General features: G+C 41.9%; 1 protein-coding gene across 1 annotated transcript; it reads right to left on the bottom strand.

The window, feature by feature from the left end:
* Positions 1-5,847: 5,847 nt before the first annotated feature.
* Positions 5,848-10,716, bottom strand: LOC140179430 (uncharacterized). Its single transcript, XM_072218312.1, has 4 exons — positions 8,488-10,716; positions 6,430-8,322; positions 6,309-6,313; positions 5,848-6,211 (listed from the first exon to the last, which is right to left on the bottom strand). Exons 1-4 carry the CDS (start codon positions 10,714-10,716, stop codon positions 5,848-5,850), a joined length of 4,491 nt encoding a protein of 1,496 aa, XP_072074413.1.
* Positions 10,717-13,131: the final 2,415 nt, after the last annotated feature.

Here is a 13,131-nt window from a genome sequence, read left to right on the forward strand (position 1 = left end):
AAAGCCTTAAAGTATTAAACAGAAACCATAAAGGGGGTGGCTTTCTAGAGATATCCAAGCCTAACATAACTTAACCTTAATCCTATTTCCTTCCGCCTTTCCTCTGAACCTCCATCTCCAATGGTATGCCACACATAGTTAAACAGATAAAATCAAACACAAGAAGAGTACAAGTACTGCAGATAACAATTATGCAATTAGCATAGCAAATACATTTAGGCATACTCAGTTAATGCACAAACAAGTAATTCAGGTAATATGCATATGGTACATGTATGTCCTATGGCTGATGAGTCTCATCTGTCGGTTATTAAGCCAACCCGACAAGTCCGATTTGCTAAACCTTTGGACTGTCCCCCAACGCGCATCCCTAAGAGTCTATGCATAGCTTTTTCTCATGTTATAGATTGCTCAATGGGTTCAACCTTCCCGGAAATTTAGAGTACCCGGTCACATCTTACGTTGCAGGGTCAACAGAGTATCAAGTCTCAATCTGGAACATGTGGTGGCAAGCCACGGTATTTTACCCAGAGAAACCCGTATCTCAGATAATTTAAATGTGTAAGCCTCATACATTTCATAGTAATTATAGAAATCAATCATTCAAGCCTTAGCATCTTCAATCATTCATGCATGCATCTCCTTTTTACATGATTTCATCATTTTTAACCTTTACTTCACCCTCAAGTTACCTTAATTTACTAACTCCGCCTCATTACTAAGCTTCCTAACCAAGTTTAGAACTAACCATAGGAAAATAGAGGTTTAGAAATTTGAAATTCAGTTTAAAAACTCAAAATATAGTTTTTGCAGAAAACAGGACCACGTGTGCACGTGGGCCACGCGTACGCATGGGTATGCGTTTAGGCCAAGACGCACACGCATCCCCTTATTACATGTACGCATTAGCGCCAGGCAGTAGCTACTATCCGCGAATGAGGGTTATGTGTACGCGAAAGTCTCATGTCACGCGTATGCATGGGCCATGCGTACGCGTGGGCGTACGTTTTTCTAAAAAATTTTACCAAGTCAAAATTTTGCAGATTTGCTAATTTAAACACCAAACTTCTGACGCACATAACTTTTCTGTTTTAAATCATTTTTGCTCCGTTCTTTGAACGGCGTAAACTTCACGGACCCAATTTTCATACAAAATAAGTTTGAAATCATTTGGAGATTTGGAAGCCAAGTTATGGGTTGCCAAAGTTCGGCTAAAAACCAAATTTCACAAAAAGCTTCAAAACCTCATTTTCTTTGCAAAGTTGTTTTCAACCCAATCCATCGTACCTATAATCAGCAATATAACTTACCCTTAACAATATCACAACAATCTTTGCAATCCTACAATTTCTCAACTCAATAACAATCTCACTTCAACCTAAATTTCACAAGTTTATCAACAAACATCAACATACCAACCTATTGTTGGGAAAATTTCAACAAAGGTTCAAAAACAATAACCTGTTTAACAGCGGAAGCACCAGAAATAATTTTTTCACAACCTGTGCAATTAAATGGGCAACATCAAAGATACTCCAAGCAGCAAATATAGTGGCAGAAATTAAATAATCAGACACCAGAATTTTAACGTGAGAAAACCCCCAAAAGAGGGACAAAAAATCCACGGGACCTAGTCCAGAAAAATCTTCCACTATCAGAATAATGGGTACACAAACAGTCTTCCTAGTGACACTAGGGCATCTCAACAATCAACAAAATACATCACCAAAACTGGTGGCATCAACATAAACCCTCCACAAAGTGGGTATCTCAAATCAGGCAAAAGAGAAGGCAATACAACAAATAAGTTATATCCTAATGTTCATCTCTACACCAGGAATAACATACTAAAATTTCATAAGAAATGGAGAAAGTTTACCAAGTCAATGTGATCAAGATTGGCATGCCCTTTTTCCCCAATTTCTCTTCTCCTTCGACGCCGTGCTTTCTGTTTCCTTCTATTCTTTTCTTTTGAAAAGAGAGGCCTTTTAAACTCTCTCTCACATGGCTATTAGGCCACTCTTTCTTTATTTTTTTTTTTGTTTTAAAAACTGTGGGCCCCACTTGGTTGGGGACCCACCAACACCTATATATACATATTGCCATGATCACAAGTTCTTCAAACATCATCATATCATCATCCATCATTCCTGGTTCGTCCAAACACTAGGGAGGCCGAGCTTAAGCGCTTCCGAGTGGGTTGACACCGAGGAGGAAGAGCTTGACGTCGGCCGGAAGTGAAACACCGCGGCGGGAATACCTGCACAAGATACTCCGACGCTCAAGTCAGTAGTGGTTCACAGTGAGTGAGTTAAGAGAAAAGAGTGAGAGAGTTAGAGTGATAGAACCTGAGACCTAGCCGAGTGTATTAGCTAGGTTTTATAGAAGTTGGTTTCTACCCGTTAGTGGGTGAGTCCTAGTTTATAGATTTAGTTAAGATATTCTGTTATGGTGCTATAAATCCGCTGAGCACGTTTCTCATTTTCAATTAGGTGATGCTGCTTCGGTCCTGATCACGTGCCGAGATTTTCGGACGGTTGATACGGGACCGAGCTTTATGATGCACGTGTCTTTTTATTCGAATGAGTGAGGCCGAGCTTATCTGCTTTTGTTCCGAGCTTGTTTAGTGTGGCGTCGGCCTCGGATATTAGTGTGCCGGGTATTCCGGGCGACCGAGGATACAGGTAACGTATCATAGCCCCCAAGCTTGCCTTGGTTTGGACAAGACTAAGGCGAGCTTTGTATACTTCGGATGGCCAAATCCTCGGTCGCTTTATGTGTGCTCCTCACAGCCCCCGAGCTTGTCTTAGTTTTGGCGCATTGGTGTTTTGAAATGGTTTGTAGCATTTATTGCCTGCGTTGTTCTTTGTGCGGTAATGAATGATTGATTTGATTGCATTTGTAAGTTTCGAGGAGCCCCTGACCGTTTGATTTGCTGAGTGTTGATCGTGGGCTTTCTAAGGGTGTAGATCAGAGGGAGACGTTTCATATGTAACTGCCCTTCCACTATGTAATAAACGTGCTCCCCTTCCCTAATATTTTTTGTGTTTGGTGCCTCTGCGTTTTTCGGAGAAGATGAGTAAGAAAGGTGAGTGTTGATTCATTTTCTTGCTGCTTCTCTTTTCTTCTCTTAGTTTTGATTTTCTGCTCCCTGTTCTTATGGAAGGTACAGTGTCTAATGAAGGTGGGGGGGTTTATATGGTTGGGTTGATTCTAGGGTTAAGGAGTATGTGTCTCAGTTTAGCGATAAAGAGTCTGTTGATATGCTGGGTTCGAATGTTTGGGTTAGGAGTGGTAGTGATATAAGGATAGAGATACTTCCCTGTGGTGTTGATGACCGGGTTTTTCATTCTCGTGATGATTGGGCTTACTTTTATATGTACAGCTGCCTTTTTACTGAATTGGGGTTAGGGTCCCTTTTACTGACTTTGAATGTGGTGTTCTTTATTGGTTGAATTGTGCTCCGAGTCAACTTCACCCAAACTCCTGGGGGTTCGTTAGGGCTTTTGAGGTGTTGATGGAATTCCTTGAGCAGCCGCCCTCTCTTCGGTTGTTTTTCTCCTTGTTTCAAGCTAAAGGGGTTAACCGAGGTCTCTGGATTAATCTAAGTAGTTACCCCCGTCGCGCTATCTTTGGCCTTTATAAGTCTTCTTTTAAGGACTTTAAAACTATGTATGTTAAAGTGAGGAGTGTACCTGAGGAGTTTCCTTTTTATCTAAATGAGTTTCTTGTTGAGAAGTTCCCTTTATCTTGGTGTTCCGAGCCTGTGCAAGCGTTAGACGTGGATGATAGGTCGGTTGATGATCAACTTGTGATGGAGTTTCTGTTTGAAGAGTTGGGTCCAAAGGGTTTGCTATCTGTGTCCGAATTGTTAAAATGGGATTCTGATAGAGAGGCGGTTCTGAGATATCTAGGTAAATTAGTTGTTTTTTGATTAGTTTGTCGTTTTTGTCCTTGTCTGTTCTTACCTTGTTGGCTTTTTGGTGCAGGTGAGAAGGTGCCTACGATTACTACTGCTGGTTTGAAGTCATTCTTCAATCAGCAGAAGAGAGCTGAGAAGGGGAGCTCGGCCACCAATGCTGATAGAGACCTTGTGATTCAGTCCGAGGCTGCTCTTAAGTCTAAACGAAAGAGGGGTTTTGCGAAAGAAAAGATTGCCGAGGCTTTCCTGAAGGAAGGGGAGTCTTCTGTGGAGCTTCAGTGAGTGGAGTCTACCTATGAGTCTCAAAAAAGACTGCATGGCTATTCGGAAGATGTTCATTGTCGCTCGTTGTGGGGAAAACTGTACCCTTTTTTTGTCATGGCTGATGAGTTATGTTGCTTCCCAGATGATATGAAGATGATCGAGGATGTTGGTCATGTAGGAGTGAGCCGTTTTATGCAGGTGAGGGTTGTATTTTATCTTAGTGTGCATTTGTTATATTTTGTTGATGTTCTGTGTTTTGGTGTTAGGTCATTGGTGCACGTATGGTAGCTGTTGGTCGTGCTCAAGAGCTAGTTTTTGAGAGAGAGCACAAGTCTGCTGTGGATGTTGCCGAGCTGTCTTCGGCTTTGGAGAAAAAGGATAAGACTATTATGGAATTGTCCTCGTCGCTGAAGTTGAAAGAGTCCGAGCTTGCTGAGGAAAAACGTCTTCATCTTTCTTGTGCAGAGGAGGTGAAGACTGTTAAGGCTGACAATGATTGCTTGGGGTCAAGGGTGAAGGAGTTGCAGACTGAGGTTTATGAGTCATATGCACAAGGCTTCGAGTGCGCTGTTTCTCAAGTGCGGGTGTTGTTTCCTGGATCAGATGCGAATATGCTTGATGCAACTAAAGTGGTTGTGAACGGGCAGCTTGTGGATGATGGTGCTGCTGCTTCAGATGGTAGCGGGGAGTCTAGTATTGGCGATAAGGCAGACTAGGCCTTTAGTATTTGTTTATTTTGTATATGTGTAGCCTCTTTTGAACTCTGTGGCTGTCTATCTTGAACTTTGTTTATGAATATTTGGTGGAAATGTTTTGGGTACCAAGTATATAATCTTGGTTGTGACACTTTTTGTTTTCCGAGCATACAGCTCGGCATGATGACTTATAAAATTTGATATTTTGGATAAACTTATGATTGTGTGTTTAGAAGTAGTCGTGTATATATAAATCGAAGATGGCCGAAGCCATTCTGTTTAAGTGAACTTGTTTGGAAATGAGAGTAGATGTTCTAGTGTAGAACTTATATTTTTGAATGGAAGCGCGTTAGGATTTGTTTAAGCGATGTGATGATATTATTTGTTTGTACTTCTTCCGAACAGTATGCTCGGCATGCGCATGTTGTTTTCCGAGTATGAAGCTCGGGTCAGTTTAATTAGATAAACTTTGACTTATCCTTATGCTGGCAGTTTTCCGAGGAATATGCTCGGTTCGTGATGTTAGGGTTCTGAGGAGTATGCTCGGATAATTTGAAGTGTTTACTGACTAAAACGTATGCTAACTGTCAAAATGAGAACTGTTTTGATTGCACATTGAGTAGTATGGGTATAATGATTTGTTGCGTCCGGCCTCGTTAAAACCCTTTCCGAGTAAAACCCTTGTGTTTTGGGAAAAAACCTTCGGAGGGAAAAAGAGTACCATCATTCGCTATTATTCAGGCTATGTCATGACTAATATTTCCTTAAAGAGGAGACGTTCCATGTTCCTGGAAGTTGTTCTCCTCTAAGGGTTTCTAATTTGTAAGCCCCCTTTCCGAGGTTTTGAAGGACTCGGAAAGGTCCTTCCCAATTTGCCGCTAATTTGCCATGTGAGGAAGGTTTCCGTGCATCTTCTGTTCGTCTGAGTACAAGGTCTCCATTGTTGAAAGATCTGCGAACTACTCTTTAATGGTGTCTCTGCTCTAGGTAGCGCTTTCTGGCTCGCTGCTTTATGGCGGAGATGTCTCTGTCTTCTTCTACAAGGTCCAATTCGGCCATCCGAGCTTGTTGATTGTTTGCTTGATTATAGAGCTCCGCCCTTAATGTTGGGACGCTGACCTCTATTGGAATGAGAGCTTCTGCACCATATACCAACTTGAAGGGAGTTTCCCCTGTGGCAGATTGGATGGTGGTGTTGTAACCCCATAGGATTTCTGGGATGAGGTCGGCCCACTCTCCTTTAGCTTCGCCGAGCTTTTTCTTTAATCCCTGCAATATAATTCTGTTAGCTGATTCAACTTGTCCATTAGTCTGCGGGTGCTCTACTGAGCTGAAGTGGTGTGTAATGTTAAAATTTTTCAAAAAAGTGGCGAGCTTGTGATCTGTAAATTGTCTCCCGTTGTCCGAGATTATCTCTCGTGGGATACCGTATCTGCATATGATATTTTTTCATATAAAGGATCGCACTTTTTCTGCTGTTATGTGTGCTAGTGGTTGTGCTTCTATCCACTTGGAGAAATAATCGATTGACACTAAGAGGAACTTTACCTGGCCTGGTGCTTTCGGAAAGGGCCCGAGGATATCCAATCCCCACCTATCGAAAGGCCAGCTTACCTCTATGGTATGGAGCTCCTCGGCTGGGGTCTCTGAGAGGGTGGCATGCTTTTGACAATTGTCACATGTTTTGACTTTTGTGATGCAGTCCCGTTTTATCGTCGGCCAATAGTATCCTGTTCGCAAGATCTTTGCTGCTAATGCTCGGCCGCCGATATGGTTGCCACAGACTCCTTCATGCGTTTCAGCCATGACCTCCTCGGCTTCCTCTTTGCTGATGCACTTGAGTAATGGTTGTGAATGTCCTCGCCTGTATAAGGTGTTTCCGAGCACTGTGTAGAAGCTTGCTCTTCTTCTGAAGAGCGGCAAGTTCGGCTCACCTTTTGGAATGGTGCCTGTATTGATGTAATCGAAAAAAGGTGTTTGCCAATCTGGGACCTGTGTAATACTTAAAATTGTTTCCTGCTCAAAACTTGGTTTGTCAAGTGTTAGCTGGGACAGTGCCGATGTGTTTTCGGCTTGCCGTGTGGTGGCTAACTTAGATAACACATCGGCCCTGGTGTTTTGTTCTCGGTTTACATGGGTAATATCAAATTCTTTAAATTTTGAAATTAGATCCTTTGTTATGAGCCAATATTTCTCTAACAAAGGATCTTTTACCTGAAATTCACCCTTTATTTGATGTACCACTAAGGAAGAGTCGCAGTAGGCTGTTATTCGAGGTATTTGTAGTTGTAGGGCGAGCTTTAGTCCAGCAAGTAGGGCCTCATATTCTGCCTGATTGTTGCTTGCGTTGAAGCGGAACTGTAGTGACTGCTCGGCCACCACCTTGTCTCCTTCTTTTAGTAGTATCCCTGCCCCACTGCCTTCTTTGTTTGACGCTCCATCCACATGTATGCTCCAACTGACCTCTGTATTATGTGTGTCGTTAGTCATCTCCGATATAAAGTCGGCTAGCACCTGTGACTTCAGTGTTTTCCTTGATTCGTACTGGATGTCGAACTCGGAGAGCTCGACCGACCATTTTATCAATCTGCCGGCGAGCTCGGGTCTGGTCAATATCTGCCTTAGCGGTTGGTCCGTTCGTACTATGATTGTGTGGCTCTGAAAATAGTGCCGCAGTCTTCTTGCTGTGGTGACTAGTGCTAACGCCAGTTGTTCTATCTTCGGGTACCTTGTTTCTGTTGGTTGTAGCACCCTACTGATGAAGTATACTGGGCTTTGCTTTCTTCCTGTTTCTGTTACTAAAACCGAGCTTATAGCATGGTTAGATACTGATAGGTATAAATACAGTGGGTTACCTGTCTCTGGTCTTTGGAGGATTGGTGGTGATGTTAAGTGTTGTTTAAGTTCGGTAAAAGCATTTTCGCATTCGTCTGTCCAGCTGAACTTCCTGCCTTTTGAGAATGTCTGGAAAAAGTGATAAGATCGGTTTGCCATTGCAGGTAGGAAACGTGACAGGGCAGCTATTCGTCCTGCAAGTTGCTGGACTTCCTTTACCGTTTTTGGGCTTGTCATGTTCAGCACAGCTTTGCACTTTTCTGGGTTGGCTTCGATGCCTCGAGATGTTAACATGAATCCCAGGAACTTCCCTCCTTGTACTCCGAACGCGCATTTGTCTGGATTGAGTCTCATGTTATATGCTCGGAGTTGTCTGAAGATTTCTACTAGGTCGTCACAATGTGATCCCTGCATAGGTGTTTTTGCTACCATGTCATCTACGTAGACCTCCATATTGCGGCCTATCTGTTGTTGGAACACCTTGTCCATTAGCCTTTGATATGTCGCCCCTGCATTCTTTAGGCCAAAAGGCATTACCTTGTAACAAAAATTCCCATGTTCTGTTATAAAAGCTGTTTTGCTTTGGTCTTCTGGGTGCATTAGAATCTGGTTATAGCCAGAGTATGCATCCATAAAACTCAAAGCTTTGAAACCAGAGGCGTTATCAACTAATTTATCAATGCAAGGCAGTGGATATGCATCTTTAGGGCAAGCTTTATTTAAGTTTGTAAAGTCGACGCACATGCGCCATTTACCTGAGCTCTTCCTTACCATTACCACGTTGGACAACCATGTGGTGAAGCGAATCTCTCTGATGAAACCTGCATTGAGGAGTTTCTGGATTTCTTCGAGTGCTGCTTGTTTTTTCTCTTCTCCGAGGTTTCTTTTCTTCTGTGCAACTGGTCGGATTGTTTCGTCGATTGCTAGCTTATGGCAGATGACTTCTGGGTTGATTCCGGGCATGTCATCTGGTGTCCATGCAAAAAGGTCGGCGTTCTGACGCAGTATGTGAATGAGTCTTGCTCGGTCTGCCCCTTCTAATGCCTCTCCGACATATGTGCATTGTTTGTCGTCTGCTGTTAGTGTTATTTGTTGAAGATCGTCCATTGGCCGAGGTCTTTCGCCGAGGTCTTCCCTTGGGTCTAGATCGGCTAGTGTTGCTGAGTTGGCCGTCGTGTGGATTGCTTGAACCTGGGGCCGAGCTTCCTGTTCTGTTTGGGCTGGTTTTAGGCCAGCGTTGTAACACTGCCGAGCTTCTTGATGGTCGGCGTACACCGTAGCGATCTTGTTTTCCTGCACTGGAAACTTGACACACAGGTGTAATGTGGACACCACTGCCCTGAATATGTTCAGTGCGGGTCTCCCAAGTATAATATTATAAGGGCTGTAACAGTTTACTATTAGATATTGAATATCAATTGATTTTGACATAGGGATCTCTCCCATTGTGGTCTTTAGCCATATATGCCCCATGATGGGGACTCTCTCTCCGGAGAACCCAATTAGCTCTCCAGAGGAGGGTTGTATCAATTTCTCTGATAATTTCATTTTTGTAAAAGTAGAGTAAAATAAAACGTCAGCGCTACTACCTGGGTCTAACAATGTTTTTCTTATCAACAGCTCTCCGACCTGGATGGAAATTACCACGGGGTCGTCGAGGTTAGGGCTTGCCGATTTGAAGTCTGTTTGGTTGAAGGATATTGTGACGTCTGGTTCTTTGCCCTTCTTTGGTTGTATGGTTCCTTCGATTGCCAGCATTGCTCTATAGCTCCGCTTCCTGGCCGAGCTTGTTTCTCCTCCGCCTGCGAATCCTCCTGATATGTGGTTGATGATTCCTCTTGGCGGATCAGGAGTCATCCTCTCTTTTTTGTTGTCAGCCGTTGCTTGCTTACGTTCTGCCTTGTCCGAGTTTCCTCCTCTGCCCTTCCGGGTCTCAATGTATTTGTCCAGGAGACCTTGGCGTGCTAGTCTTTCCAGGAGGTCCTTCGCAACGATGCAGTCATCTGTGGTATGACCGAACTTCCGGTGGAAGGCACAATGTTTTGTCTTGTCCACGAATCGTTGATCTTGGTAGTTCCCTGCTCGGGCTGGTGGTTTTATGATTCTGGCGTTGAGGATCTCTCTGATGATGTCCTCTCTTCTGGTGTTAAATCTGGTGTATGTGTTGTACTTTGACGCGGGCTTAGGAGGTTTCTTTGTGTCCCTGTTTCCTGGTGATCTGAAAGTCCTTTCCTCATCTCTCCGATGTGGCTGTTTGTCTGATTTCTGTGCTTCTCGGAGTTCTTCAATCTCCATTTGCCCGGCCGCCCTTTCTCGGAATTCCTCTAGCGTCTTTGGTTTTGTTATGGCAATGGTCTCCCGAAATTTGCCAGGTCTGAGGCCGGCCTTGAGAGCGTGCAGGTGAACGGCCGGGTCCAAATCTTGGATCTCCATAGTGGCGTCAGCGAATCTGGTCATGTAGTCTTTCAGACTCTCGTGCTGTCCTTGTTTAATGGTGCCGAGAAAGTCCGAGCCATGTACATATATTCTTGATGCAGCGAAGTAATCAATAAATGATCTGGCGAGGTCTTCAAAGGAGGAGATCGAACCTGCAGAAAGTTTAGAAAACCAGAGTAACGCCGCACCATCTAGGTAAGTGGGAAATGCTCGACAGAGGACGGGCTCATTGTTCGGGCCGTTGAAGAACATCATCGATTGGAACTTCTTCACATGGGCTCGGGGGTTGCCGAACCCCTTGTACGGCTCCAGCGCGGTGGGCAGCGTAAAGTTTTTTGGCATCTGGTAATTCGTGATCTCCTCGGAGAAGGGGTTGTCGAGGGTGAGCTTTTCCTTTGGCGGGACGATGTTTAAAGGGTCCGCCGTACTTTGATCTGAGCCCTTGGAGTTCTCTCCATTACTTTGTGTTGAGAGCTCAGCTATCCTTCGTACCTCCGCCTGAAGCTCAGCGATCTGAGCTAGGAGGTCGTCTTGTGAAAGTTGTGGATTTTCCTTGTCAGCCATGTCCGAGGATCGGGGATCCTGCAAAATAAGGTAAAAGACTAAACAAAGGAAACAGTGGGGTTAGATGGACTCCGGCCCCACGGTGGGCGCCAAGTGGTTCGTCCAAACACTAGGGAGGCCGAGCTTAAGCGCTTCCGAGTGGGTTGACACCGAGGAGGAAGAGCTTGACGTCGGCCGGAAGTGAAACACCGCGGCGGGAATACCTGCACAAGATACTCCGACGCTCAAGTCAGTAGTGGTTCACAGTGAGTGAGTTAAGAGAAAAGAGTGAGAGAGTTAGAGTGATAGAACCTGAGACCTAGCCGAGTGTATTAGCTAGGTTTTATAGAAGTTGGTTTCTACCCGTTAGTGGGTGAGTCCTAGTTTATAGATTTAGTTAAGATATTCTGTTATGGTGCTATAAATCCGCTGAGCACGTTTCTCATTTTCAATTAGGTGATGCTGCTTCGGTCCTGATCACGTGCCGAGATTTTTGGACGGTTGATACGGGACCGAGCTTTATGATGCACGTGTCTTTTTATTCGAATGAGTGAGGCCGAGCTTATCTGCTTTTGTTCCGAGCTTGTTTAGTGTGGCGTCGGCCTCGGATATTAGTGTGCCGGGTATTCCGGGCGACCGAGGATACAGGTAACGTATCAATTCCAATATCAACAAGACCAAGTGAACACCACACATACTCAAATCATATCATTATCACTAAACATTCCATACACATAATCATTCCAGCTTATCCTATGGTTCTCTAGCCTAAGTTTTTACACGACATTATATATTATATATGCGAAACCTAAACCATACCTTAGCCGCGTTTCACGTATTAATCAAGGTAACCCACTAAACCAAAACACAGCTCCAAGGCCCAAAATCACCCAATTAAAGGCACTTAGCCTCCACCAAGTTCTAAGGCTTATAATCCAAGCTCCAACATATACATATATACACCTAATACATATATACATCACACACATACTTAAATTCAATATCCAACTCATATAGGCTAAGAAATTGTAGAATTTGAGAATCCTTACCTTGTCTATGTCTTGATTGAACAAAGATCCACAAGTTTCTCAAGCTAAACTTGAACCAAAATCATAATTCTCAACATAGTTTTTCACTAATTTTTCGAAAATTAAGGGGGTAGAGAGGTTGGAGTGTTAGAGTGGCTCACCAGAGAAATTGTTCTGGTGTAATCGTAGAGCTCGACACGGTGAATGCGTAGCCACAAACGGTGCAGCAATCGGAGTTCGGATGAAGAAGTTATAGCAAATAGAGTATTTGAATGAGAGTTTGGAAGCTTTAAGTGTTCTTCCTCCTCATTAAATGTTTCCGAGCATGAATGAGGCTAGAGAGGAGAAGGGAAGCTGTGTTGGTAAGGTATGGTTGGGCCTAATTGGGTCTTGGGGGCCCATTTTGAGTTTAGTTTAGTCCGTTTGACTCAATTTTGGGTCAAATTTTTTGAGATTAGTGTCAAAATTCTTATTTTAAAGATCTTTATCCTATTCTAACGTAAGATTTTTATTTCTAATTTTTTTTATTAAAATTTAATTTATTGACTAATTATTTACTAATTTTAGCGGAATTTATAATTAATATATAGATAATATGTTTTTTTTATCTTAAATTTTTTTTAAAAAATCACTAATAATTTAAGTTGTATTTAATTAGAAAACTAAGTTTTAATTTAATTATTAATTAATTAACTAATATAATAAAATTAATTAATTAACTAATTATTATTATGTGTTAAGTTTAACAAAATATTTTTTAACATAAAATACAAAAGAACTATTTATATTTTATTTTGAGACAAATATAATATAATAAGTGATATATATATATAAGTATTAATTTTTTTAAAAAAAATTGTGGGGGCAAATGTCCCCTCTATATTAAACGTGGGTCCGTCCATGCTCATACCTCTTTCTCTTTCTCCTTTTTCCTCTCAATTTTTGCTAATTTTTTGCACAACTAAATTTTGATTGATAACCATAGTTTTTTTTTTTTTTTAATTTGCTAAACGTATGTATTAGGTGATTGTGTTATTGTATTCATTAGTTTTTCTATTATTTTCTATTCATGAGTTATATATATTGTCTTTATCGCCTATATATTATTTCTTTTTCCTTTCAACAATTTATATTATTTAATTGTAATAATATCGTTGAAAATACATGTTGTCATGATTCATGAAAAATAAAATTAAAAAAATTAGATATCGTTTTTAATTATCAAAACATTATACTTGTATTTTATCTAATAATTTACTAAAAAAAATAAAATAAAAACTATTTAAAAATAAAAATAAATATATGAAATCGGGTGAATAAACTTTAATTGAATTCTTTTATTACTTATTATAATATATTAAAAGAGAGTACAAGGTAGTTTCACAATCATTCTTAAACATTTAATTTC

Source organism: Arachis hypogaea, chromosome 15, assembly GCF_003086295.3.
Source record: "Arachis hypogaea cultivar Tifrunner chromosome 15, arahy.Tifrunner.gnm2.J5K5, whole genome shotgun sequence".
Classification (NCBI taxonomy): Eukaryota; Viridiplantae; Streptophyta; class Magnoliopsida; order Fabales; family Fabaceae; genus Arachis; species Arachis hypogaea.

Excerpts from the sequence above, each read along its gene's own strand:
- LOC140179430 (XM_072218312.1), bottom strand. The coding sequence starts at position 10,716 with ATGGCTGACAAGGAAAATCCACAACTTTCACAAGACGACCTCCTAGCT. Across the intron at positions 8,323-8,487 it reads GGTTGTCCAACGTGGTAATG|ATTCTAATGCACCCAGAAGA; the intron begins GTAAGGAAGAGC and ends GGCTATAACCAG.